The sequence below is a fragment of the Neomonachus schauinslandi genome, chromosome 14 (assembly GCF_002201575.2).
Source record: "Neomonachus schauinslandi chromosome 14, ASM220157v2, whole genome shotgun sequence".
NCBI classification, from domain to species: domain Eukaryota; kingdom Metazoa; phylum Chordata; class Mammalia; order Carnivora; family Phocidae; genus Neomonachus; species Neomonachus schauinslandi.
Window position 1 is genome coordinate 77,297,782 of NC_058416.1, and position 25,295 is coordinate 77,323,076.

At 45.7% G+C, this 25,295-nt stretch overlaps 1 protein-coding gene across 1 annotated transcript in view; it reads right to left on the reverse strand.

Annotated features, from left to right (window-relative positions):
- Window positions 1-24,716, reverse strand: part of CCDC60 (coiled-coil domain containing 60) — a 149,568-nt gene extending 124,852 nt beyond the window's left edge. Inside the window, exon 1 of the mRNA XM_044921039.1 lies at window positions 24,549-24,716. Within this exon, the coding sequence (XP_044776974.1) occupies window positions 24,549-24,638 (90 nt within the window). The 5' untranslated portion in view covers window positions 24,639-24,716. The remainder of the gene's footprint in view (window positions 1-24,548) is intronic.
- Window positions 24,717-25,295: the final 579 nt, after the last annotated feature.

Below are 25,295 nucleotides of genomic sequence, written 5' to 3' on the forward strand. Positions count from 1 at the left end.
CAAAAAACCCTTAAGTGTCTACTTTAGTTTTCTCGTAAGCAATAATATCCGTGATGCTATGCCTTTCAAGTGCTTGTTAGAGTTCTCCTGCTGCATCATCAAAATTAACACATAATTATTAAGATTAAAATCATCTTGCTTACCGCTGGTGGCTTGCATAGCAACCTCTGGGCAAGCATGGCCTGGGTGTTGTGTGAAATCTATGTCATGCCCGCTGACAAGGTAGGTGGCCTGCCCAAGCACCGAGATGTTTCTTAGCGTGGAGGTTCTTTGGTGGGTGCTGAAGACAGAAGCACTTTCAAGAAGAAGGTGAGGAGCAAGGCTCCCTTGTGGGGCATTCTTCATGGTCAATCAGACCTCTAAGATTTTGCCAGATGATGATCTTGGTCTTGATTTTGTTGCCCTGGGACCCCAGAGTCCACAGCTGTGGGAGGATGGCTCTCAGCTACCATGCTTCTCGTGCATCAACTCTAAAGCTCACAGTCCCTTGTAAGATTCACGTTATACCCCCACTTTCCAGACGAGGACTCAGAGGCAAAGTGGCAAAGCTGGCAAGCAGGGAGGGGAGCCCAGGGTCAAGCCTGGCTCAGCCTAACTTCAAACCCCCCCCCCCTTTTTTTTTAAGATTTATTTATTTATTTGAGGCGGGGAGGGGCAGAAGGACTGGGAGAGAGTCTTTTAAGCAGACTCTGTGCCGAGCACAGAGCCCAACTCAGGGCTTGATCTCATGACCCTGAGAGACCCTGAGATCATGACCTGAGCTGAAACCAAGAGTCAGACGCTCAACCAACTGTGCCATCCAGGTGCCCCAAAACCGGGACTCTTAAATATGCTAGCCGTCATGCTGGTCCTTGTCCTGATGTCCTCTCCCATCTGAGATCAGCAGATTTGGGAGGGTCTCTGGCTGGGACGGTCACAGGGAAATCAGAAATGCCTGTCAATAGTGGATGTAGGCTGTTACTGTTGGTACCTCCGATGGAGAGATGGGGTTCCCGGCTAGGTTCTGCAGGAGGGAGAGGGAGCTTTCCAAGGCAGTGTTTTCCTCGAGGTCTGGAGGACAGCCTACTCCTGAAGAAATGAACAACCTCTGGGGTAAGAAAGCAGAGCTGCTTGCAGAACTGGGTGGATGCTGGGCTTTGTTTGAGAAAAGGTGAACAGCAACTTAGGGCACAGCTTCTGAGATTCTGACAGTGGGAAAACTGAGGCTCTGACAAGTAGTGTCTTGACCAAGATTTTACTGCACATTAAGTGGTAGATCTGGGATTCTAATACAGTTCTGTTTTTTTTTTTTTTTTTAAGATTTTATTTATTTATTTGGGAGAGAACATGAGCAGGGGGAGGGGCAGAGGGAGAGGGAGAAGCAGACTTCCTACTGAGCAGGGAGCCCAACGTGGGGCTCGATCCCAGGACCCTGGGATCATGACCTGAGCCGAAGGCAGATGCTTAACTGACTGAGCCACCCAGGTGCCCCTAACCCAGTTCTGACTATAAAGGCAGTTGTATTTCCTGACACACAGGTCACTGAGTCATTCGTTCATTTCACAACTATTTATTAAGCCATTGCTGTGTCCGAGGCCTTGGGAATGTTTGAGATTGGGGCGCTGGAGACAAACACCTTGAATTTTCGGGATTTAAGTCCCCCACCCCCAGCCCCCACTGGACACAGACATCACTTGGGGCTCTTGCATTTTTTGTTGATTATCTCAATTACCTATTTGCTGGTGTAGACACGACCTCACGATCTCGCTCTCTTATAGAAGGAATCAATTCCCCAGTGATGGTTGCTTAATGAAGAAATATGAGGCTGTTTCAAGATACCGAATCAAGTAGGGAGATCGAAAGCCCCCAACAGCTGAGGCATCTAGGTCCTAGGGCTCAAGCTGATTACCAACCTGCTCACATATTTTCAACCAAACAGCTGGAGCACAAGGGTTTTTGATGAATACCCCCACCACTTCCAGGCCTCCATTCTTACCCACCCAGCATATGCATTTCAGCCTTTAAGTCCTAGGCCAGTGGGGGGATGGCAGAGACGAAGCCGACTTGGGCAGGAAGGAGCAGAATGCTTCACCCGTGCGACCCCTTCAAATAGATTTCACACCCTCAAGTGCAGGTGTAAAGAGATGTGTTGAAAAGAAGCTTCTCTCACCCATCCAACTGTGATGTGTGTTTGGGATTGTTGCCTTGTAAATGAGGTACCCCTGCGAGGTACTTCTTTTCTCAACCCAACATGATGTCCTGGATCCGTTCCCAAGCCTAAGTGAGCACGGCAATTCATTATTATGACAACTTAAGCCACAGTCCCAGACACGGACAGCAGAACCAGTGTGCCAACTGCCTGACATTGGCAACTTTGCCAAGAGCTTAACAACAATGCATGATTGTGTTTGATATGCTTTCCTTAATTCATTACGGATACTGTGGGTTGGAGGAACGGAACTTTGAAAATGGATGGTGGTGTTTGGAATTGGCTGAGTGCGGGGATGGGGCTGGGACTGAACCAGACGTCAGGCAGGTTTGGACAGGTCGAGTGACCACTGTTTCTGACCGGGTCTCAAGGCTGGGTCTGGCCAGGACTTCCCTAGTGTTTGAAAGAGAGATATGTGTCCTCATCTGCAAGCCTAGTTGCTCATTTTTATTTCCTGCCTAGCCTTGGGGGGGGGGGGGCATTTAAATGTAAAATCGTTGCTTTTAGGAAGTGGATTAAGAAACAAAAGTGTGGATAACAGAGGCACTTACTGATTCCTTTGGCAGGCCTCTGGACCCCCATTTAATCACATTCATTCATTTGACAATCATTAACTGGCAGCTACTCTATGCCAGGCCCTGTGCTGGGTGCCAGGGTGGTGGCCGACAGCAGTAATTAACACTCGGGGAGGATTACTTAACTTGCCAGATGCTGCTTCAACACATGACCCATTTATCCTCAGAACAAACCCTCAGGGCAAGTATTAGTATTGTCCTCATGTTAAGGATGGGGATGCTAAGGCTCAGAGAGGTGAAGTAACTGGCTCATGGTTGCACAGCCACTGAGGCGTATTCTTAAAACATCACTGATTCTCAGGCAAGAGTGATTCCTGGGGACCTAACATTAGCTTTCAATAATTTGTCTGGCTTTAAACTCCTGCTGCTCTCTGAATCCCCACCCGCTCTGCAGATTTGAGAAACGCAATGTGATGCAAGTGGTTTTTTTTAACCCAATGCAACTGGAAAGCGTCTCCCTCCCCCTGAGGAATGCAATTTGTCAGGGCTCTGCTTGCAATCTTCACCCCTTTCTGGACTTCAAGAAAGACTGGTCGGAGATAAGCCTCGGAGCTTTGTGCATTGTAAATCTTTTTAAAACTACACGGCAAGCATCTTCCTCTCCAAATAAGTGACTTCACCAGCCTGGATTCATCGTCTGTTCCCCCAGCAGAGGCAAGGAAGGCCCCATATAAGGTCACAACGCCTGCGTTGTTTGCATCTCCTTGTACAAATCTGCCCGCCTGGCTTTTATCCCCCCCCCCCCCCCCGGAATCCCTAGTTCTGCAGCCCCGAGTTCTAGCAGCTGAGACATCACCATGTGCTCTGGTGTGAGATTTTCCTTTGCATGGGTTCCTCCTCTGTCGCCCAAGAGAACGGGTTTTGTCTTTCCTCCCCTTTTCTTCCTCCTCCAGAGGTATTAATTAGGAAAAGCAAGAAAGAAGAAGAAAGAGGGAAAAGAACCGCAAAGGGAGCAGGGTGACACCAGTGGAGGAGGAGAACTAATTAGCGCCTATTAAATTTGGGGTATTAAAAATAAAATGGCGAGTAAGTGGAGGTTAGCCTGAACCAAGGAGCAGCGGTGCAACCCTGGCCACATTAATTAAGCTCGGGGAGTCTCCATGGAAACCCAAGTTGGGCACATTTATGAACCTGCGTTAATTATATGGAAATCTCTGCACTGGAAAACAGTGTTCCAAAAGGGCAGGAGATGTGCTCCAGACGCCCTGATGTATTCCTGCAAGTCACGGCTTTGGTGGCTGCTAATGCAAACCCAATTTCTGGTGGTTTCTCCCGTGGTTGCAAACTCTAAGCTCAGAAGTCTGTAATTGTTTGCTGGTGGGCAAGGAGTGATGCTCTATGCACCGCTCCCCCCCCCCCCCCGCCGCCCCGGCCACCCCAGCCTGTCTCCTGCACTCCCCCCGGACACCCTCATGATCCAGCAGCCTAAGGGTTAAGGACTGGTCCAGAGTCCTTGCTATGCTGATTGCTAAACATTTTCCTATCAGTTACCACCATCCTCCGCTATTACTAGACAGGAAAAGGGAGGCTCAGGCAACTCGCCAGAGGCTGCACGGCTATGGAGTGGCAGATCTGGCATTTGAACCCAAGCAGTCTTGCTTCAAAGCTTCTTCTTCCTACTTTTCCTGTTCCTCTTCCTCCCCTCTTCCTCCTCTTCCCCCATTTCTTCTTCTTCAACAGCTTTACTGAGATATCATTCATGCACCATCCAATTCACCCACTCGCAGTGTACCTTTCCATGGGTTTAGGATTAATGTACAGATCTGTGCAACCATCACGACAGTCCATTTTAGAACATTTTCATCCGCTCAAAAAGAAACTCTAGCTATCACTCCATTACCCTGCCAGTCCCCCTAGCCCCTGGAAACCACGGACATATTTTCTGTCTCTGTAGATTTTCCTTTCCTGGAATTTCATATGAACGGATCATGTGCTGAGTCCTTTTGTGTCCGGCTTCTCTCGCTCAGGATCACGGCTCCAAGGCTCATCCATATTGTTGCACGTCTCAGTACTTCGAGTAATATTCCACCATATGGATACACCACGTTTTGTTTATCCACCCGCCAGCAGATGGACATTTGGGCGGAGCTCAAGTGTTGACCTATACGTCCATATAAGCTTAGTGAAGGTCACCGTGAGGGGCAACCCTGGGACTCAGATCCGGGTCTGCCTCCTGAGCTCCCACACATAAACAGTAACATGGAGCACTCGTTCCATATTACTGAGGAAAGATGTGAAGCTCCTATACGTCAAATGCAGAGTAGGGGGGTACTCAGGGAATGCAAGATGCAGGATCACCGTGTGGGGAAGGAAAGCCATGAGCGGCCACAGAGGAATGAGGGGAAGGCTTCACTCGTCTTTCTGGAGAGGTGTAAGGCTGTTGTGTAGAAGGGTGAGGGATGGAATCAATTCAGAGGGTGGGAATGTGGGCCCAAGTGACCTCGGAGAAGCCTCTTGACCTCTCTGTGCCTCAGTTTCTTCTTCTGTAAAATGAGGGGATGATAACAGTACCTACTCTTTCAGGTCCTATGGAAGCTAAATGAGTTAATCTTTGTGAAAGTAGTTAGGACAGTGCCTGGCACATAGGGAGTACAATAGAAGTGTTTGCTATTACTTCTTTTTTTTTTCTTTTTAAAGATTTTATTTATTTATTTGACAGAGAGAGAGAGCCAGAGAGAGAACACAAGCAGGGGGAGTGGGAGATGGAGAAGCAGGCTTCCCGCAGAGCAGGGAGCCCGATGCGGGGCTCGATCCCAGGACTCTGGGATCATGACCTGAGCCGAAGGCAGACACTCAACGACTGAGCCACCCAGGTGCCCCATATTACTTCTATTCTTACCTAGGAGACGCCTTCTGGGGTGGCTCACCTTGATCCTACTGGGACACAGGGGTGGGTCCCTAAAGGCTGTATTTCTTGTGAGAAACAAACACAAGGCCCGCTGGCCTTGCTCTGGACCTCAGTTTTCCTATCCATCAAATCAGGAGAATGGGCACATGTGTTCTGGGAATTTAAGATTCTCTCTGACTGCTTGCATTTCCTCATGGAGCATCACCTCCATCCCCAGAGCACAATTTCTCTGTCTACATGGGAGTGGGGTTTCTCAGGCCTTCTAGCAGGGTCTGTCTGTTATCCTGTGCCCCACCCATGCCCTCTTTCCCCTATGGATCCAAGATAAAGCAAAGGTTTAAAATCAAGGGCTTTGGTGAAAGGCAGAAGGGGCTGCTGGCTCAATACCCTCAACCAAGTCACCGAGCATCTTTATCCTCAGTTTTCTTCTCTCTAAAATGGGGGTAATAAGATCCTCTCCCTTCTATGATTGTTTGGCGATGAAATGAATGAGTGCATGCGAAGCACCTCTGTGCAGTCTGCATGTAGCCGTTAAGCTGTCCGTGCATCTTAACTATTACTATTACTGGGAGGCCGGGATGCCAGGTGGAAGGCACAGGCCTTTTATGCATTGCAATCTTGGCCCCAGTGCCCTTCCCTTGTTAAGCAGACTGCAATTTGTGAGTTTACTGGAGAGAGACCGTCTCTGATCTCCATCGGTTGTTAGGCACCCGCCTGTGTGTTTCCCATCAAAGTCAGCCTCCGCTGGTATTCTAATCACATCCCCCAGTTAATACCACACATTTCTATGTGAAAAGGGGGACAAATTACATGGCAGACACCACCAAATATGAAAGCTCCCAGTGATGCTTTCATTGTTCAGGCAGTGTTCTCTGCTCGCCGCTTCTGGGAATATAAATTAATTGGCAGTACTCTTTATCTCACTTTGGTTAACTGATAGATCTCTCTGCCCTTCAGTTTGTAAACACCTCTCGGTCTTTCTCTGATCCCACTTTCTTCTAGCTCTTGCCTCTGACCACAAAACACACACACACCCCCTACCACCACCACAACACCAAAGTCTACACTTACATAATGTGACATTGTGGGGCAGAATGGATAGGATTTGATAAACGTGGCCGTGATGTCTATTTTTATTTTTAAGCAATTAAGTAAATACAAATGAGGAAATATGCTAAGGCTTTTTTTCTTAGATATTTATTCACTTAGATATTTTTGGTTTTTTGTGGGTTTTTTTCATGTTCATTGATCTTTCTCCAATGTATTCCTGTCTTTCCATCTCCCCTGCACTCAGTATAACTAGGGTTGGCCTCAAGTAAGGAGTGAAGCATGGGTGCTGGAGGCAGACAGAGCTGGATTCGAATCCCGGCTTACCACTAATGGTGTCCCCTGGGACAAGTTAGCTAATTTCCCTGAACCTCAGCCTCCGGTAAATGGAGCTTAAATACATCCCACAGTTGTTTTGAGGATTGGATGAAATAATATTTTTTAAAAAAAATGTCTACCACAGTGTCTCTGTCACTATGTAGATGTTCAGTGATGCACTAATTCCATCTGCCTTCCATGTCTGCTGAGTTTTTTTTTACACCCCAGACCCTGCCTCATACTTCACTGTGTTTCCTCCCTGCCATCCTTGGTTCTCATCTCAAATGCTTCTCCAGGGTGTTCTTGCTGTTTGCTCCGTGGCAGCCTGGGTTTGCCTTTCTGCAACACACATCATGCCTGTGATTACTTGTCCAACACGGATCTGACCTCTAGGCTGAAGCTTCCACAAGGGCCAGGACTGTGCTCTGGTCACTAGGATGTGCATCAGTTATGAAATGCACTAACAAATTACTTACAGTATTTCGGATTTTAAAAAAGGAAGAAAAACTGGAACCAACTCAAATGTCCACCAGTAAGAGAATGGATAAACTCTTAATACATTCACACAATGGAATACAACTCACCAATAACAAGGGGCAAGCTACTGGTATATCCAAGAATGGGGATGAGTCTTGGACATGTTAAATGAAAAAAAGCCAGAGACAGAAGAGTATGTGTTATAGGATTCAGCTTATAGGAAATATGAGAGCAGGCCAGAGTCATCTACGGTGATAGAAAGTAGATCAGTGGCTGCCTGGGGCTGGGGTGGGAGGAAGGGATTGACTCCAGAGGGGCAGGAGGGAACTTTTTCAGATGATGGAAGTGCTCTCTTTTTAATCGGGGCAGTGAGTGGTTATGTGGGTGCATACATTTGTCAAATCTCATTGAACTGTAGACTTAAAATGTTTGCATTTTATTGCATGTAAATTATACTACAAAAAGTTGATTAAAAAATAAACGAGTGAAACAAAAGCACAAACAATTAAAGAAGGGAAAAAAAGAAGGAAGGAAAAAATGAACCAACAAACAAAAAACCAGGTGAAGGAAGAAGGGCAGCAAGCTTGAATTCTCCCCAGTAAGAGGCTGACTGTTGATGCAGCAGTTAGTGAAAACCCACTGTTCTCATTGTAAGAAGAAGATAAAAAGATAAATGACAAAAATAATATTTTCAAAGACACTGAAAAGCCATGGAAATAAGAGTAGATGGACTAAAATTCCAGAGAGAGAAGGGTCCTTTCCAGAAATTATAATAGCCATCAGACAATGGAATAACATCTCAAGAGCACTAAAAAGCAAAACAAAAATCTTGCCTACCTCTAGTTCTGTAGCCAATAAAAATATCCTTCAAAAATGACAGCAAAATAAAGACATTACAGACACACAAAAGCTGAGGGGATTTGTCACCAGCAATCCTGAACCACCAGAAATACTAACGCAAGTCTCCTAGCTGAGGAAATTGTTTCCAAATGGAACTAGAGAACAGAGTCTCTTCACATTGATAGAAAATTGACTATTTAAAGTAATATTAATAACTATGTCTTATGGCTTTATTTAAATATAGATAAAAAGCAATAACTGTAATAAAAAAGCATTGATAAATCTGACTTCATTAACAACTACTGCTCATCAGTGGGCACCATGAAAGGAATAAGAAGAGCCTGGATGAATATATACATACATGTGGCAAAAGACTCCTATCTAGGGTATATAAAGAATTCCTACAAATCAATAATAAAAAGACAACCCAATTGAAAAAAGAAACAGAAGACTCAGATACTTCACAAAAGAGGAATCCACATGGCCAATCAACATAGGAAAAGATGCTCAACATCATTACTCATCAGGGAAATGCAAATTAATGTCACAATCAGCTCTCCCTACCCATCTACCAGGATGGCTAAAATTAAAAAGGCTGTTTTGATGAGGATGGAGAGCAACTGGAACTCTCATACATGGTTGACACTTTGGAATGTTGGTGATTTCTGATAAAACTAAGCATACCCCTATTCTGTGACCCAGCAATTCCTAAAACAATTGTGCCTATGTATGTTCACACAAAAAAACATAAAAGTATGTCCCAAGCAGCTTTATTCATAATAGTCCCAAACTGGAACCACCCTGTATGTCCATCAATGGGACAGTGTATAAATAAATTATATGCAAACAATGCAACACTCCCCACCAATAAAAAAGAATGAACCGTTGATAAATTGTACAGATGTAATGGTAGCAAAAGAAGTCAGATGTAAGAGAGAACATGCTCTATGATTTCATTATATGAAGTCCAAGAATGAGCAAAACCAATCTCTGGTGAAAGAAGTTAGAAGAGCCATTACTTCTGAGTGAGGGCAGTATGGATAAGGAAAGACTTGAGAGAATCTTCTGGGATGATGGGCATGTTTCCTATCTTGATTGAGGTGGTGGTTACACAGGTATATAGATATGTAAAATTTAATTGACTTCTGAGGTGCAACTTAAGATTTAAATAGTTTACTCCATGTAATTTATACCTCAACAAATAAAATAATAAAATACACCCCCTTTTCCCCTTCTCATACTTCCTACAGTCAACCTCGAAGTCTTTTTTTTTTTTTTTTTAAGTGAGCTCTAGACCTAATGTGGGGCTTAAACTCACGACTCCAAGATCAAGAGTTGCTTGCTCTACCAACTGAGGCAGCCAGGCACCCAACCTCCGAGTCTTTCTTAAATAAAGACAAACATATATATATGTCTACAGATGGGTAGATAGATAGATTACAGACATAGCTATATAGAAATTTGAATAAATATGAGATTATAATTATGGCCACTGTTCATATATGTTTTCCCAGGGCAATCTCCAATTATGTGTGTTGTCCCAATGTAATTAATTATATCACCTCCTTTCACCCTGTTAAGTGTTCAGTTTGGACAAGAAATCACATGGTCACACTCATTAGAATGTACATATAGCAATCACCTTCCCCCCCACCAAACTATATCCGTAATGGCCATCTTTCCATGTCTATACGTATGGATCTACTTTATTTATTTTAGTAGCTGCATACTATTCCACAGTATGCATGCACACGACATTATTTGACTCTCCTATTGATGGAGATTTTAACTGGATATCAAGCTCATTATCACAACAACCCCCCCCCTCCCCTTTTGCCTGAAGCCCTGTGCTGTGTGTCTAGCTGGAAAGAAAGCTCCTTTTTCTTTATGAAAGCAGAAAAGCCAAGCTTCAGAAAATGTTGATTTATGCGGAAAGAGCCCTCCACACCCTTGAACGACACAGTATGAATTGTGGTCCCATCATTTACAGCTGGAGACACCCTCATACTCTTCTGCTTTTGGTGTAAAACATTACCTGGGCCACCCTGTTATCAATCTTACCCAACGATCTATTTACCTAAAGTACACAATTACAGAAGAGGCTCCATTACAATCCAGGGCAGATGAAAGAGCATTAATGAAACCGTGAGTCTGTGGGATTGGGTGGCTTAGCAATTGGTCTGAAATGCCGCCTGCCCCTGGTGTCCACGTGGCCAGGCTGTCTGGGGCTTTCTTTTTTGTCTTTTTAAACACATGCAATTGTTACAAGAATTAACAAAGCTAAAAGGAAGCATAGGAAGAGCTAACAAATATTGTTTAAGCATTAGGATACAAAGGCGAGAGAGGGAGGGAGGAGGAGATGGGGAGAGAGAGAACAGAGAGAGAGACGCACAGCTTCCAAACCTGTGGTGAAATACAAACTGCTTTCTGGGGAGTGGCAGGTTTTGATTTTCCCCGAATTGGGGCTGGCTGCTTCAGGGGGCTGTCTGACCTCTGACCAACCTCCCCGCCCCTTCATTAAGGGCCCTACCCTTGCATTAAATTCCGGTCCTTTAGGTGCCAGAAGTAGCTGTCATCCTTCACAGGCAGACCAGGAACAATAGAGTCTGGCTTCCTTTCAAGTCAATTTGCAGTAGGACCATGTTCTAATATCAAAAAGGAAGAAAAAGGACACTTTGTTTTGTGAGTAACCACGAGACGGCTGCATTTGATGTGACTTCTGTGGACAGTGTGACACTCTCCCCCAGGGTGCTCCTGTAACTTCTGATGAGCTCAGAAAGGCTTTGGTGACAAGAAGGTGGAGGCTGTAGCAGCGTGGTCTGGAACTGAATCTGGAGGCTTGAGGGTGAAGCCGGGTCCCCATCCCAGAGAATAGGAACAGCTCTGGGCATGCGGCGGAGAGGACAAAACGGGACTTTGGAGCCAGACCGGCCTGGGTTTGAGTCTTGACTTCTCTATCACCCAAGTCACCTTTTGGGGGTCTGAGCCTCGTTTTTCTTACCTGTAAAATGGAGGTGGTAACACCTCCCTCACGGGGTTGTTGAAAGGCCTCAAGGTAACACTTGTAAATCACCTGGCGCATCGTGAACGCTCAGTAGGTGGCAGGATAGCAGGATGGACTAACAGGTAGGATGGTAGAGAATGAGGAGCTAAGATGCCAGAGGCATCACAATCCAAACGAAAGGAAAGACCACCTTGAAGGAATCTTCGAGGTAGCTGTAGGAGAATGGGTCCCTGGATCCTTATCCATTTTGAGAACATAAAAACAGAGAGTGAAAAGGGAGACAGGGATTTCTGGAGGGATTTCTTCCATAACACCTGTTGGGATGCTTTGAATCCGGGTCCCAAGGGGAGGAGGATGCTTCATCCTTCACTTCAAACAGAATGACAGAGAGGCTTTGGTGGACTGCTCAAGAGTTTAAAGTGTGATCCCAGCAGCTGGGGGACTGCTGAGCTGGTCCCTGACCCTCTCCTGGCAAATCCAGAGGGCAGAGGCAGGCTACGGGGTGCTCCTGGGGCTGGTGCTGGGTTAGGAAGTGGTGCTTGTCTTTGACAGTGTGTCAAGCATGCATAAAACCTGGGCACCAGATGGGACACCCCAGGCAGGAATATTAACCTGGGGTTTTGCCCATAGTAGCTCCCACCCAAAGCCCCGGAGACTCCAAAGTCAGGAGTCTGGGTGGAGCAGACTACTGGTAAACCAGAATCTGAGGGACATGTGTCTGATAGACAATGTGTAGAGAGCTGGAATCATTTGGAAGCCTGCAATAGAGAACTTCCAAAGGGCCAACAGAAGTGCCTACAGGAGAAAAGAGCCAGCTTTAGACATCTGCAAGGCCCTACAAGAATACAGACCTCTTATGGCAGTACCAGTGAGAACTTTCCTGTGCTCCCTATTTTCCCTTCCAGCCAACACAGAAAGCTAAGGGGAGCAGGGGCATCTCTATGGGTAAAGGAAAGGGCATGCCCCACACTGCCTTCCCTCGTGGCAGGTGGCCTGCAGGGAGCCATCCTAAGCTGTCCTTAATAGGTAGGAGAGGAAGCACACTCTTCTCCTTGAACGAAAGTTGAAGTGTTGCTTAATATATTAATACCTAGAATCAATGCTTTTAATTTCTGAATCGTGACAGTGTCTTGTGACTTGGAGAGACCGCGAGCCTGGCTGCCACCCAAGGGCAAGCAGAAAAGGCACTGGCTACATCGTCTTCATGTGAGGGCTGGAGAAAAGCTTCCCCTGCTGAAAACTGTTCAAGGGAGCAGGGGAGGCAAAAAAAAAAAAAAAAAAAAAAAAAAAAATTCTTGTTTTGATTAGATCCCAGGCTTCATTCAATGGACAGGTTGCTTTTGTAATGCTGGTATTATAAAAGATGGGGTGGAGGCTTCGTGAGGTTTTGGGCAGTGGGCTGGAAAGAAATGAGAGTCCTGTGCAATGCTTGTCAGCTGCTGACTTCAGGGTCTTCTGGGGTGACTGGAGTATCCTTGAAACACTCCCCTGAACTTTGACCTTGGCCAGTGAGGACAAGCTAGAAGTGAATAGCCTATGAGATGCAGTCAGTATTTCTTCTACTTCCCCCAAGCCCCTCCAAGTAGGTGGTTTTCCTTCTTTATGTTCTTCATTTGAGAGTGGGGACATATTTGCCCTCGACCCATGCGCCCCTGTAAATGGTCAGGCTTAACTTCGCAAAGTAATACATAATGGTTAAGAATGGGGACTTTGCAGTCTGACCCAACTTGGGTTCAAATGGCAGACGGGCCACTAACTAGCTGTGGGACTCTGGTCAAGTTATTTAACTTCTCTCAGCCTCAGTTTGCTCACCAGCAAAATGGGTAAACAGGGCCCACCTCTTAGCACTGTTGAGTAAATGGAATTGGATAATTCACATAAGAACTTGGCATGGCACGTGGCACATAGGAAGTACTCAACCAATAATATCAGTTATTTTTAGTATCATCATCACAACTATATAATGTGCCACTTATTTAATTTTAAAACATCATGTCATTTTTAGCCCCATGAGGATACAAAAGCATACTTCATTTTGCTCTCCCCAGGACAACCTTGAAAAAATGATGATTCATGAGGATATAGATTTCTTTCTTTTTTCTTTGACAGAAAAACACAAAAAACCAAAAAAACCCAAACTGGCATTATACCGAAAAATTGGCATTACACACAACAGAACATGGGGGCAGTTGGGATGTACATAAGGGTGATGGTATTCATCATAAATCAATCTCGGTCATCATTCTGGACCCAGGCTTTATGGACATTGTCTTGAATCTTCACAAGATTTAACCACATTTGAGAAAATGCAGCAGCAGAGAGGTGAAGCAGATAGCCTAAGGTCACAGAGCAGGCAAACAGCAGCAGAACCAGGACTCAAAAGCCTGGATGATTCGTGGCCCCGGTTCTAAGACAGTCACGCTAAGATGTGAGTTTGTCTGGTCGGCCAAGGAAACTCAAAAATTGCCCTTTACTGAGATAATTTAAATCACAAACCCTGGAGCTACAGAAAAGGGGGACAAGGAGGGTGATTTGCTGGTTTGAGGCAGGGAAGGAAAAGGTGAGGAGAGCTAGTTAAGGCTACAGAAGCATCTGGGCTGCCTACGATAGTTCCCATGGACCCTGAAGAGAATGCTCCCCATGTCCGCCATTCTTCCATTCCATTTCCATCCCTACAAGGATGCCAGATTCATAGCTCAAATTCCTTGGTAGCTGTCAACAAACTTGGCTTCCTGAGTTTTGAAAGGCCTCTTTTAAAAGGTCTAAAAATATCAAAGAAGCAATTTGATTAGCAGAGGATGGGATCAGCTAATAAGCAATAACAACACAGGCAAGTTATGTGCTAATTGCCTTTTGGGCATTTTCTTCAAGGGCTCTCGGAAACGCAACATTTTCGTCCTGTTACTCTTTTGGCTGCCTTTTCCTGAATGCATAAAAATGATCAGAATGAGAGTCATTGTCTTTGGAAATGTCAGTATTTAAATGTTTTAATGCTTGATATTTGGGAGCCCATGGCTTTGATCCCTAAGCGGGAATATGAAAAGATAGCATTTAATGAGCACTTACTACATAGGAAAGGGGCTTACTCATAGCCAGGGGCTTTTCTGTGCATCATCCCATTGATGCTTCCAACCCTACAAAACAGGGATTTTTGTAATTTCCATATGCGAGACAGGGAAACTGAGGCACTGGAGCATAACTTGTCCAAGGTCACACAGATAGCAAACACTAGGATGGTATCCATGTTTATGGAGCACCTCAGCACATACTGGGGATTACCTGTGAATAAAACATTTGTGGGCCTGGTCCAGATGGATTTACAGTTACCTGAGGGATGTACCTGGTACCTGGGATTATCCTTGATCCTGAGAACAGATGCTAAAGAATGTTGAACTTCTACCCATTGCCAGGCATTGCACTAGTTTCTAGGGATAGAACTGTGAGCTAGGCACGGTCCTTTCCCTCAAAAAGCTCCAAATCTACGGGTAGGGTTGAGCAAATAAACAGGCAATTATGATGCAGAGTGTTTTTTTGGTAGAAAACAAAAAATTCAGTGGGTCAGAGCTTGGATTCAGACTGAATCCATTGAACTAGATACTTGCCCAAATGATTCAACCCAATTAAGCTGCTTACGATTATCAACAGCTCAGCCACATACACACCAGAACCTCATTCCTCATTAGCTGGGCCTGTCTTCCATTCTATCTAGCAGGTCTTGGCAGCATATTGACCCAGGATCAAAATATGCCTTTCTTAGAAATGTGACTTTAATTAGAAGTGGCTTATAAATTTTCATTGAAATGAGCATTATTTAGAAAGATGAGTCTGAGCTACATTCAGGGTTCCCCCCACTCTGTCCTTAGCCGTGTTTCTCTTCCAGAAAAGCTCACTAGCATATTTTAGCAAGAGCTCAAGAAAATGCAAATGTCCTTGTCTGGGGTCGCAGGCACAGTCCCATTCTTGTTTGCATTGCCTCCAGCTAAAACTGGCACTTTCCTTTCTCCTGCCAGGTATTTCTGAATATACGCTTTAAAAATTGAACCGACAGATGCCCCTTTTGGAGAGATACTTGTCTACTTACTGCCCATTGTTACTGCAGTCAACAGGCTTATCTTAAAGGCACAGGGTCTGGCCAGTGAATCAGTCCTGGGTTCAAATCCTACCTCCACCACCTACTTATCTGGGCGTCTCGGGGGAAGTTACAAAACCTCTCCACACCTCAGTTTCTTTATCTCTGCAAATAGGGGTAATTACTGCACCTGCCCATGGCATGAGGGGTTATTTTAATAGTGTAAGCAAAGCGCCTGATGCACAACAGATGCTCAGTAAGTTAAGGCCATTATTTGCTCTCTAGAGTCACATGGTGAGGAGGGAACCCCAAAACTGTGAGGTTCGATTTCTTGGTTCTGCAGATGAACATGAAGAAACCAGAGAGGCTAAGTGATTTGACTAGGTAGCGGGAGAGCTGGGATTGGAAGCCGGCCATGCCCGTCCGACCACTGTCCAGAGCTCCGGAAACATCTTGCCATGGAAACCCAGAGGAACAAGGGCAGGTGATGTTTCAGGAGGAGGAAGAAGACAGAGAGCACGACATATTCAAAAACCACTTTGGCTTCCGAGTAGGAGCCAAGTAATGAGAGATGAGGCAGGCAAAGTTGGCAAGGACAGAGCCTTTTAAACCTTGTTAAAGATATTAATTTTCATTTTGAGGGCAATGGAGGGCCATTTAATTGTCCTATTCAGGGGAATGACAATATCCTACTTGCATTGGAAGAGAACGGGTTGGAAGGTCAAATTGAAGGTAATGAGGCCCAGTTAGGGGGCCTGGAAACAGACAGTGGGACCTTGGGGAAGAAGGCAGGGTCGGGCAGAACACCTGCCCTGAGGCAGCTGGTTGGAGCTAAGGGTTGATGGGGAGGGAGGGGTCAAAGAGGAAGTTTGGGTTTCTGCCAGAACAATTGGGTGCACAAGGGCATCATTTATTGAAAGAGGAAATGTCTCACCATCAGATAAGCATTCAACTGGGGCAAGGTGTTGAGGACTGTAGGAGTCCTCCACCACGGTGGTTCTCTACCCAGGATAAACTTGTCCCCTAGGGGACACTCGTCAAGATCTGAACACAGGCTTGATTGACACAGGCTTGATTGTCGCAACTTGGGGAGGGGGCTGCTACTGATGTCTAATGGACAGAGGCCAGGGATGCTGCTCAACATTCTCCAAAGCCCAGGACAGCTTATTGGCCCAAAATGTTAATAGTGCCAAGATCGAGAAACCCTACTCTGCCGAAATTCAAAGCCTTGAAAGAAATAACACACTGGACCTTTCTGATTATTGAAAGCTTTAATGAGAACCCATGGAGCGAAATCCTCTCTAACTTGACAACCCCCTGGGATGGAAACTTGGGTAACTTTGTGTATGAAGAGGGATAGTGTGGAACGGTTTATCTACTGGAGCTCTGTGGGGCAGCATTTTGTCAGACAGGGTTCCAGGAAAGAAAGAACGTGCTCCCTGGAGGAGCATGGTAGTCCTCTGCCCTGCCCCTTCCCCTATTAGAAAGTAAATTCTAGCTTTGGTTCGTGTCTCGTACCACCTCAACCTCCATCTAGCCAATGTTGAGGATTCAGACCTGAAGGCTTCACTGTGCATGTCTTCCCATGATAGAACTTATTTTTACCTCCAAGCTCCTATATGGTTGTTTTTTTAAGTTTTTTTTTTAATTATTTATTCATTTGAGACACAGAGAGAGAGAGCATGAGCAGGGGGAGAGGCAGAGGGAGAAGCAGGCTCCCTGCTGAGCCAGGAGCCCAACGTGGGGCCCCATCCCAGGACCCTGGGATCACAACCTGAACCAAAGGCAGACGCCTAACCAATCTGAGCCACCCACCCATCCCTACTTTTCTTTTTGGTACTTCTTATTTGCTGTCTTGATTCATGGATATTTATGAATTTGTTCTCCCAATGGAATTGTGGGTTCCTTGAGAGAAGACCCCCCGCCAAAAAATCTGTCATGATAGGTGTTAAACATATACCGTAGAAGGTGACTCTGCCCTTGTCCCAGGCCACTATGGGGCATTATTCCCTGTCTTTTCTACCACTGAGCTACAGCCCACCATGGACCCTTTGAAGCCCCAACAATGCTGAACCCATCCCAGAAACCATCCCAGCAGTATAATCTTCTCATTTTGTGAAACCCAGAAACTCCGAGGCATTTCCAGGTTTGCAAGCCGGTCTCCAGACATAGCTAATTTTTGAGTTATTAAATAAAACTACCGATTGCATAAATTCCAATTTAGGCAGAAAGGCATTCGATCAAAATTGAGCCCTGCAAGAAATTTTCTCAGTAGAGTTTGAACACAGGAATTTAGAAGGGAAAAATGCCACCATCTCATGATAGAAGGTATCCCATTACCAACCATTATGATTTTGAAGTTAGCTGCTGTCAGAAAGATCTTCGAGAAAAATATGTTGGTTTATTCAGTCCAAGAAAGGTTTAATTGGCTTCTGTCAGATTTTCTGCAAGTGCTTACTTGCCACTGAACCCCACATAGATTCTGCAGCTTCTAAATTTCACAGCTCACAGCTGAGTATTTGGAGGCTGTGGGATTGCTGAAAGGGGGTCGAGGACAGGGCTCATTCCACAGTCATGCAGAGGCTTGTCTAACCCGAGTTTCTTCAAGCACCCCCTGCAACGGTGGAACTAGATGGGGGCTCATAGGAATAAAGATGGCACACATTCCACTGTCTCAGCTCTCTCTCTTCCTGTTATCCCTCTCTATTTTTTTTTCAGTTTCCAGAAGGGTGTCTCATGTGATTGCCTTTTTTCACTTCTGTATCCCCAACACTAGCATCATGGTTGGCATATACAAATATTCGTTAAAGGACTGAATGCTTCCATTGAGGGCCTCTACCCTTCCCCTGGCCCCAGAGCCCCCCAGTCACCGGGTTGCTTGGGACACCCAGTATCTGAGTTTTTGGGAAATCATTTGTGATTCACAGTCACTGCTGATTACTCCATCTAATACCTATCTCCCATACTTTCGTCTCTCCTTTGCCCTTGCTTTCCACACTCATGCTAGATACACACTATCCCAGGTGTTCTTGCAGTTAGAAAAGGCAGGCAACACTATTCTGGCAAATGAAACATAAGAGTAAATAGCAAAGTTCCTGGAAGGCCTTCATAAAAGGGACAAACATAGCTCACACTCTCCACTTTCTCCTCTTTGTGCTGGGATATGAATATGATGCCTGGAGCTGGGGCAGCCATTCTATGACCATGAGGGGAAAAGACCTGTCCGTTCCTACACTGGTGAGCTTCTGAACCAATACCATCAGGCATTCACCTCCAGATTTCTTGTATGAGGAAAATAAATTCATATTTGTTTATGTCACTGCTTTTTGGTTTTTCTCTTACTTGTAACCAAAAATGATCCTAATTGATACATAGAGTTTTCCTTTTTTTCTCATTTCCTTCTGGTTCTTCATGGGATTCAAACATGAATGATGGGACTGGCCCGAGAGAGTTAAATCCAAGAAACTCAGAATAGGGGCACCCCCTTTTTTACAACTAGGGTTTTTAACTGGGTTAAGCATTTGTTACCCAAATGAACTTTCTCCTGCAGGGCACCCCACCCTTCATGCACATCTACTCTCAGGCCAGTTCTAAAAAAATATCCTTCGACCCACTTCTTCCCTTCTGCCCTTAAGCCGGGACTTGGCCTCACTGTGGGACTTTGCAGTTAACACACAGCCTCCTCCAGGCTTCATATCTGGGCTGACACATCTTCAAAGCGGTGAGTGACACTCCTGTCCAGTCTGAGAACGAGGAGCACTGGTAATGATTACCGCCATCACTTACGGGGGGTGGGGGGGTGGTGGTTAACTGTGTCCCAATATTGTGCTCAGTATTTCACATGTGTGATTTTATTGAATCCTTCCAAAACATCGATGCAGTAGACCCGATTATAATTCGACCCATTTCACAGAACGCCCTACTAGAGACTGTCAAAGAGGGGATTTGAATCCACCTTTGTTTGACCTCAAAGGCAGAGCTCCTCCCTAGTCACTGAGCTTATATCACATCCGTTAGATCCTTTGATGTGTTTCTTCTACCGCGCCCACCCCCCCCGCCCCCCATGGGGAGCAGCTGCCTCTTTGCAGCCCAGACAAAGAGCTTGCTTCATTTGGTCCAGCATAAAGAAAGTGCCTATCGCTCTTCCCATGTCAGAAGGTAATGAACGTGCACCTTCCCCACAATTTATCATGGAGGGGAGCTCACTATCACATGGACCTGCAATTAGACACAGCAAGATTCACCAAGGCAGGCATTACCAGCCCAAAGCATCAGGGCAGAAAGAAAAACAACAAAACAAAGCAACTTGAATTCTGCAATCATCTCATGCAGTTGACAATGGAGCCAGAAGAATCCCTTGGAGAGAGAAAAGGACTGGTTGCTATTTCCCTGGCCTAAGTCATGAGTCGTATAAAAATGAAGGTGCGTGCAGCCTTTGGGATTCTTCAGAATTGAATCTCAAGTGGTCCGGAGAGTTTTTATTCTTTCTTTCTTTCTTTTTCCCCAGCGTAATCAGTGATTCAGGGCAGGGGGCGTGGTCTCTGTGATTAGAGGCCAGAGAAATCAACCAGCGCTGAGGCCACTTCCAACAAAGACGGGCGATGACTCACCACTTACCTCTTCAGGCCACAATTTCTCCTATCTGGACAAGAAGGAAAATCATTTCATGTTTGCGGTTAGGAATGACTTATGCTGAGACTCCAGGTTTCTCTTGTTGGGGGATCGCTTTCTAAAATACCTTCGTTCTCCTTTTCTGATTCCAGGCAGCTCAACTGGGTGTATAACTGGGCTGGACTCCTGAGACCTTCTCTGGGCATTTCTGTTCTCATATAGGGGTAGGGGGCAGGCACAGGGGTGGAGGCTGGAGGGCGGGGTGGGGGGCAGAGATGCTCAGGCCAAGGTCTTCTCTATACCTGGGATTCTGCTTAATTTGCCCCCTTCTCCCCTCTTGGCAGAGAACTAGACCTGGGACCTCTTCCAGCCTCAGTCTACCCAGATGCTAAAGGGGTTAACAAGAACACCTCTATCACAGAGCCGATAGAGAATTAAACAAAGCCATATTGGCTAACAGTTCATAGTATTTACTCTGAGCCAGGCTCTGTTCTAAGAGCTTTACCCATATCAGCTCATCTAATCCCCACAACACCCTACGACAGGGGAGCACTTTTAGCTGTTTCATCTATTCTAAGATGCACGTTTTCTTTCCACATTTAGCATCTCTGAAACTGGGGCATATCTTATAATTGAAAGTAGGTTATAGTTTAATCAGTAGAGTTTTCTTTCTTAGTGGCGCAAAAAGATTATGACGCATCTTGAAATGGAAGATGTCTTAAATTAGATAAAATGCGATGTGCCCGTTATCACAGATGTGGAAACTGAGGCTCAGGTAACTCATTTGCTCAAGGCCACACAACCTGGCAAGTGGCAAAGTTGGGGTTTGAACTCACGTTGTTTGCTGAAGAATCTTTTTAACACTAAGCTAGGGTATGAACAGAGCGCCAAGTATGAATCCTGGCTGTCTCAGGATCTGCCCAAATTAGGGTTGCTTCTTTTCTCTCTGGGTGTTTAATGACAGCATGGTAGAAACTTCAGGCACCGAGAGACAGAGCGTGTCTAAAGGATTCCACAGCTTTATAGTTTTTGCCAAATGCCATTTCTGCATTTCCATTCTAGAACGTGGAGGTGGTGTGTGTTAAGTGCCTCTCTTTTTTTAGCCCCTTTCAAGGAAGAAAATGTGTTCCTGGTAATCTGTACACGCCCTGATCCCCTCCCTTCCCCATGGCTAATCCCATTAGTCTTCTCTTTTGCTTCCTTGGGAAACAAAGGGAAAAGGAACTCCCTCAAAGATTAGGGAGCCCAACATGGGAGGCGGTGCTGCAAGGTTTCCTCAACACAAGACACTCCAGCAGAGGATTTGCATCTTATTCATGTTTTTAAAAACTACATGAAGACTGTGCAAGGCAGGATGCCACTGCAACATTAGTTACCATGTAGCACATTCCATCCTGTAAGAAGGAAAATGCCTAGCTTCAGAGGGCTTCAGGATCCTTTCAGGGTTGGGGGGGTTCCCCCACGTGTCATTACACTAGGGCATGGGGGACCCGTAGTCGGTGGTATTACCATGCAGCCCAGTGTGGCCTCACCCTTCTCCTCTGAGAAACCAGCTCCTTCCTCAAGCACTCCTCAGTGGATGCTTACCAGGCTGCCTGGCGTTTGTCATCCTCTATGTGGCACCCCTCTGCCCCCCAATAAACCTGAAAGCGATTTGAAGCCGATGACCACACTTATACCTTCTTTTTCTATCCCCCTGTGGTGCATGCTAACCTCTCTCTCACTGCTTGATTAGCATGGGGAGGCAGGGAGTGCTTCAACCCTGGAGACAGATCCAAGTTCAAATCTGTTCCCTGCTGGCCAGTGTCCTTGGATAAGGGATCTGTTCTCCCTGGTTTTCCATGTTGCCATCCCTCTTGTAAGGAGGTAACAGCTCACCTTGAAGTGTTGCAGATGGTTCTGAAAGATCTAGCTCAGAATCCGGCAGGTGGTAAATACTCCAGACGTGCCAACTGTTCCCACTGTTATTAACATTGCTGCAATTATTATTGGTTTGATTTGGTTTGACACCAGAAGTTGATCCTAATCTGTACACATTTTTCTTGTGGTTTGTCACTTTCTAGTTAGCTTCGTTTAGGTTAACCAATGCTTTACAGTAGCTCTAAGAAGTTGCAATTTCTAAAAGCATGCTAATTCAGCTGTGAGCCTGTGACACCCTAGGGTCTTCATCATTTCCTTGAAAGTGGGGCAGGGGCAGTGGGATTTCAAGGAAGCTTTTGTGCCTGAAGTCTTAGTTTATCCAACAGTTCCCTGGAAACCGCCTTCCCTTTTCTTGACCTTCCTGAATTCCACCAACCCTCTTCCCAAGAAAGACATGACCATTCCAACCTCTGTACCTTCCTCTACTTTCTTCATCTCTCTATCCCAAGATGGAAAACTCTATTGCATTTACTTGGGTACATGGGTTCTTCCCTCCACAAATCTGACACACACACACACACACACATGCGCGCGCGTGCGCGCGCAGACAAGTTAGCTGTCCTTCTCTGAATTCTCAAAATACCCAACGATGCTTTTTACTCAGCATTATAATTACCTATTTCTTATCCTTCACTTCCCATCCCAAACATATACACTATAGATCATGAAATATTTAAGATCAAGTCCCATCGTTACAAGAGCAAGTGTTTAGCAGTAACAGGGGTTCCATAAATGTTTGCTAAATGGATGAAATAACAATGTAACTAAATTCTAGGGAGTGTTCGCTATGTGTCAAGAGAAGGCCCAATGAGATTCCGCCTTTGACAGATGGTAACACAGAAGCAGAGACATTCTGCAAATTGCCCAAGGACATAGGGCTGCTAAGGAGCAGATCCAGGGTTCAAACCCAGGCTGTTTGGGTCCACTGCCCAAGCTCTCACACTCCCCTCTGCTTCCTAAAAGCCCACTTTGCTCCTCATTCTCTCCCCACATTGCTAAAGAAGTTCAGTCCCAGAGGGGACTGCTCCAGATGGAACTCACTTCTGTGTAGCATTTTGAGATGAAAGGAGATACATACAGACTGCATCTTGCAGAGTGAGCTCACTAAGATTGCTGAACAATGAGGGGTGCTTACAGATGTGTTAATTCTTAGAAGGGAGAAGCTCAGAAACACTTTGGACTACCAGGGAACCAGGGGTGAATTTTAAGCTCTCCTTTGGGCACCGATTTCTCCCCAGGCCCTCCTTTCTGGGGCAGGACTCTGAGCCATAAGATACGCCACAGTGGGCTGGGGTTGCCTGTGACTCTCCTTCCCACTGTTCCCCTACCTTGGCCAATCAGTGGTGACATACAGTGTGCAGTGTGCGGATACAATAACAAAGACACACTTAACAAAGACAGAACGGGCCTACCCACTTATGACTGATGTGGGAAACAAAGGCAGAAGAAAAATTATTAAATTTCCTTACTACCTACAGCCCATTGACAAGTCCTTGAAACAGGGAGTGACATTCCTCTAGGGATTCAACTGCCTCAATGTTAATACTTTGCTAAGGGCAAAAGCAGTCCTAGCCTGACCACCTCTCCCCCAACCCCCCAGGATCCTGTAAGTCTACTTTAACGTGTAAGAATTCCTTTGGAAACTTCCTTTATCTCTAAACCCTCCAAGTTAGGTGTTGGCAGTCATCCCCCAAGCATATGGCTCACCGATATACATCTGAAGGGTCTCATGACTAAGGTTTTATTAGACGGTAATAAATGACCTTTTCCCAACAATAGCTAGCCCCCTCAAGGTCCTGGAAACCTTGCTTGCAAAATTCCTTAGAGACTTCTGCTATCTCTCACCCCCTCCTAACTTGAAAGTATATAACGGGCCACTCCTTATGGTCCTATCCCTGTGCTTTTAATAAAACCACCTTTTTGCACCAAAGACGTCTCAAGACTTTCTTGGCCGTCGGCTTCGAACCCTAATAACATCTTTCCTACATCAGTGATCATTTGAAAACAGAAACACTTGACTGTGGTCATGAAGTACATATTAATGATTTTTCTCTGTTTTTTTAAATCAACAACAGAAGTTTATGTCATACATACACACTATCAAGTGTTAGCATCCTGCTAACCAACTTCCATAGCTTCCTTAGTCCTAACACTGTTTCTGCCTAATTGATGTTCCTGGTCTCATTTGCAGACACAAGGAAATAAAGGCTCAGGGGTGCTAAGCAACCTGTCTTTTATCAATAGTTGGCGAGCAGCAGAGTCAAGGCTTCACAACCAAAAGTTTGACTCTGCAATCTTTCCATAAGAGAGGGGATGTGCCCGTATCTCGAGCCCAGTGGATCTCCAAAAATAATTTCTGCAATGGCAAGCCTACAATTCATCTTAATTTTTTTCTGATGTTCTACAGTGTCACTGCTGATTTATTCTATCATTTTGGAATTACTGGCTAATAGGATGGCCCAGCTCAGTGTTCTGCCTGGCGTTCTCAGTCTTTACGAGAAACCAACCATTGATAGCAACAGGGATGTGTCTCGACAATTTAATTACACCAGGATTCCTCTCTTCCCCTGTCCCTTGTTGGCCTGAAGGCTAATTTCTATTTCACTTGGTCTTGAAAACATGCTTGGTTTCGGCGGAGAGGGGAGACCTACCTGTGTTTGATGCTCTGAGACATAAAAGGGCCAGAGGGCCCCCGAGTTGGGGACACTCTGCGTCTTCTTGGTGGCTGGTATCTTGGTCATCTTGGAAATCCCTCGGGCATAGCCTGGGCCCCTCAAAGAGGGGTTTTTCCAGAATCTTCTACTTCAGCAGCCACTGGTGTGAGAGGCTCCAGCAATTTTTTCCTGATTCCCAAAGCCAATTACACAGGCTCCAAAGAGGCTTCTGACCCAGGAGTAAGGAAAGCAAATCATCTGGGTTTCCCACTAACAGAATAAGGAAGTCCAGAGGGGGTGGAATTAGGCAAGCCCGGAATTACTCAGAAAGTTAACAAACTTTCACGAGCTTTCCCCTCTTTGGAAGGGGATATCTTTCTGTACTACAAACGAAAATAAAATACGAACAACAACAACAAAAAGACTCCACTGACAAAATCTGAAGGGGGCCCACAGAGGGGCCACCAGCCCCCTTCCCTAAGGTGGCCCAGGCGTGAGGCTTAGGTTTCCACTGCTAGGTAGAGAAAGCCAGCTAACTGCCAGGCAGTGGTCAACTCAGTTGCCTGGCAACGAGACGCAGTGGAGGGCTTCCTCATTGGCTGGGATTGGTGGGGGCGGAGTCGCGAACTCTACTGAGCAGCTGGGATGGTGGCTGGGAGCTGGGACTAACCAGGGAGCCACATTCTCCAAACTCCGATTTCTCCTCTTAGACCTGAGGACCTTTTCTTTCCACCTAACTACAAG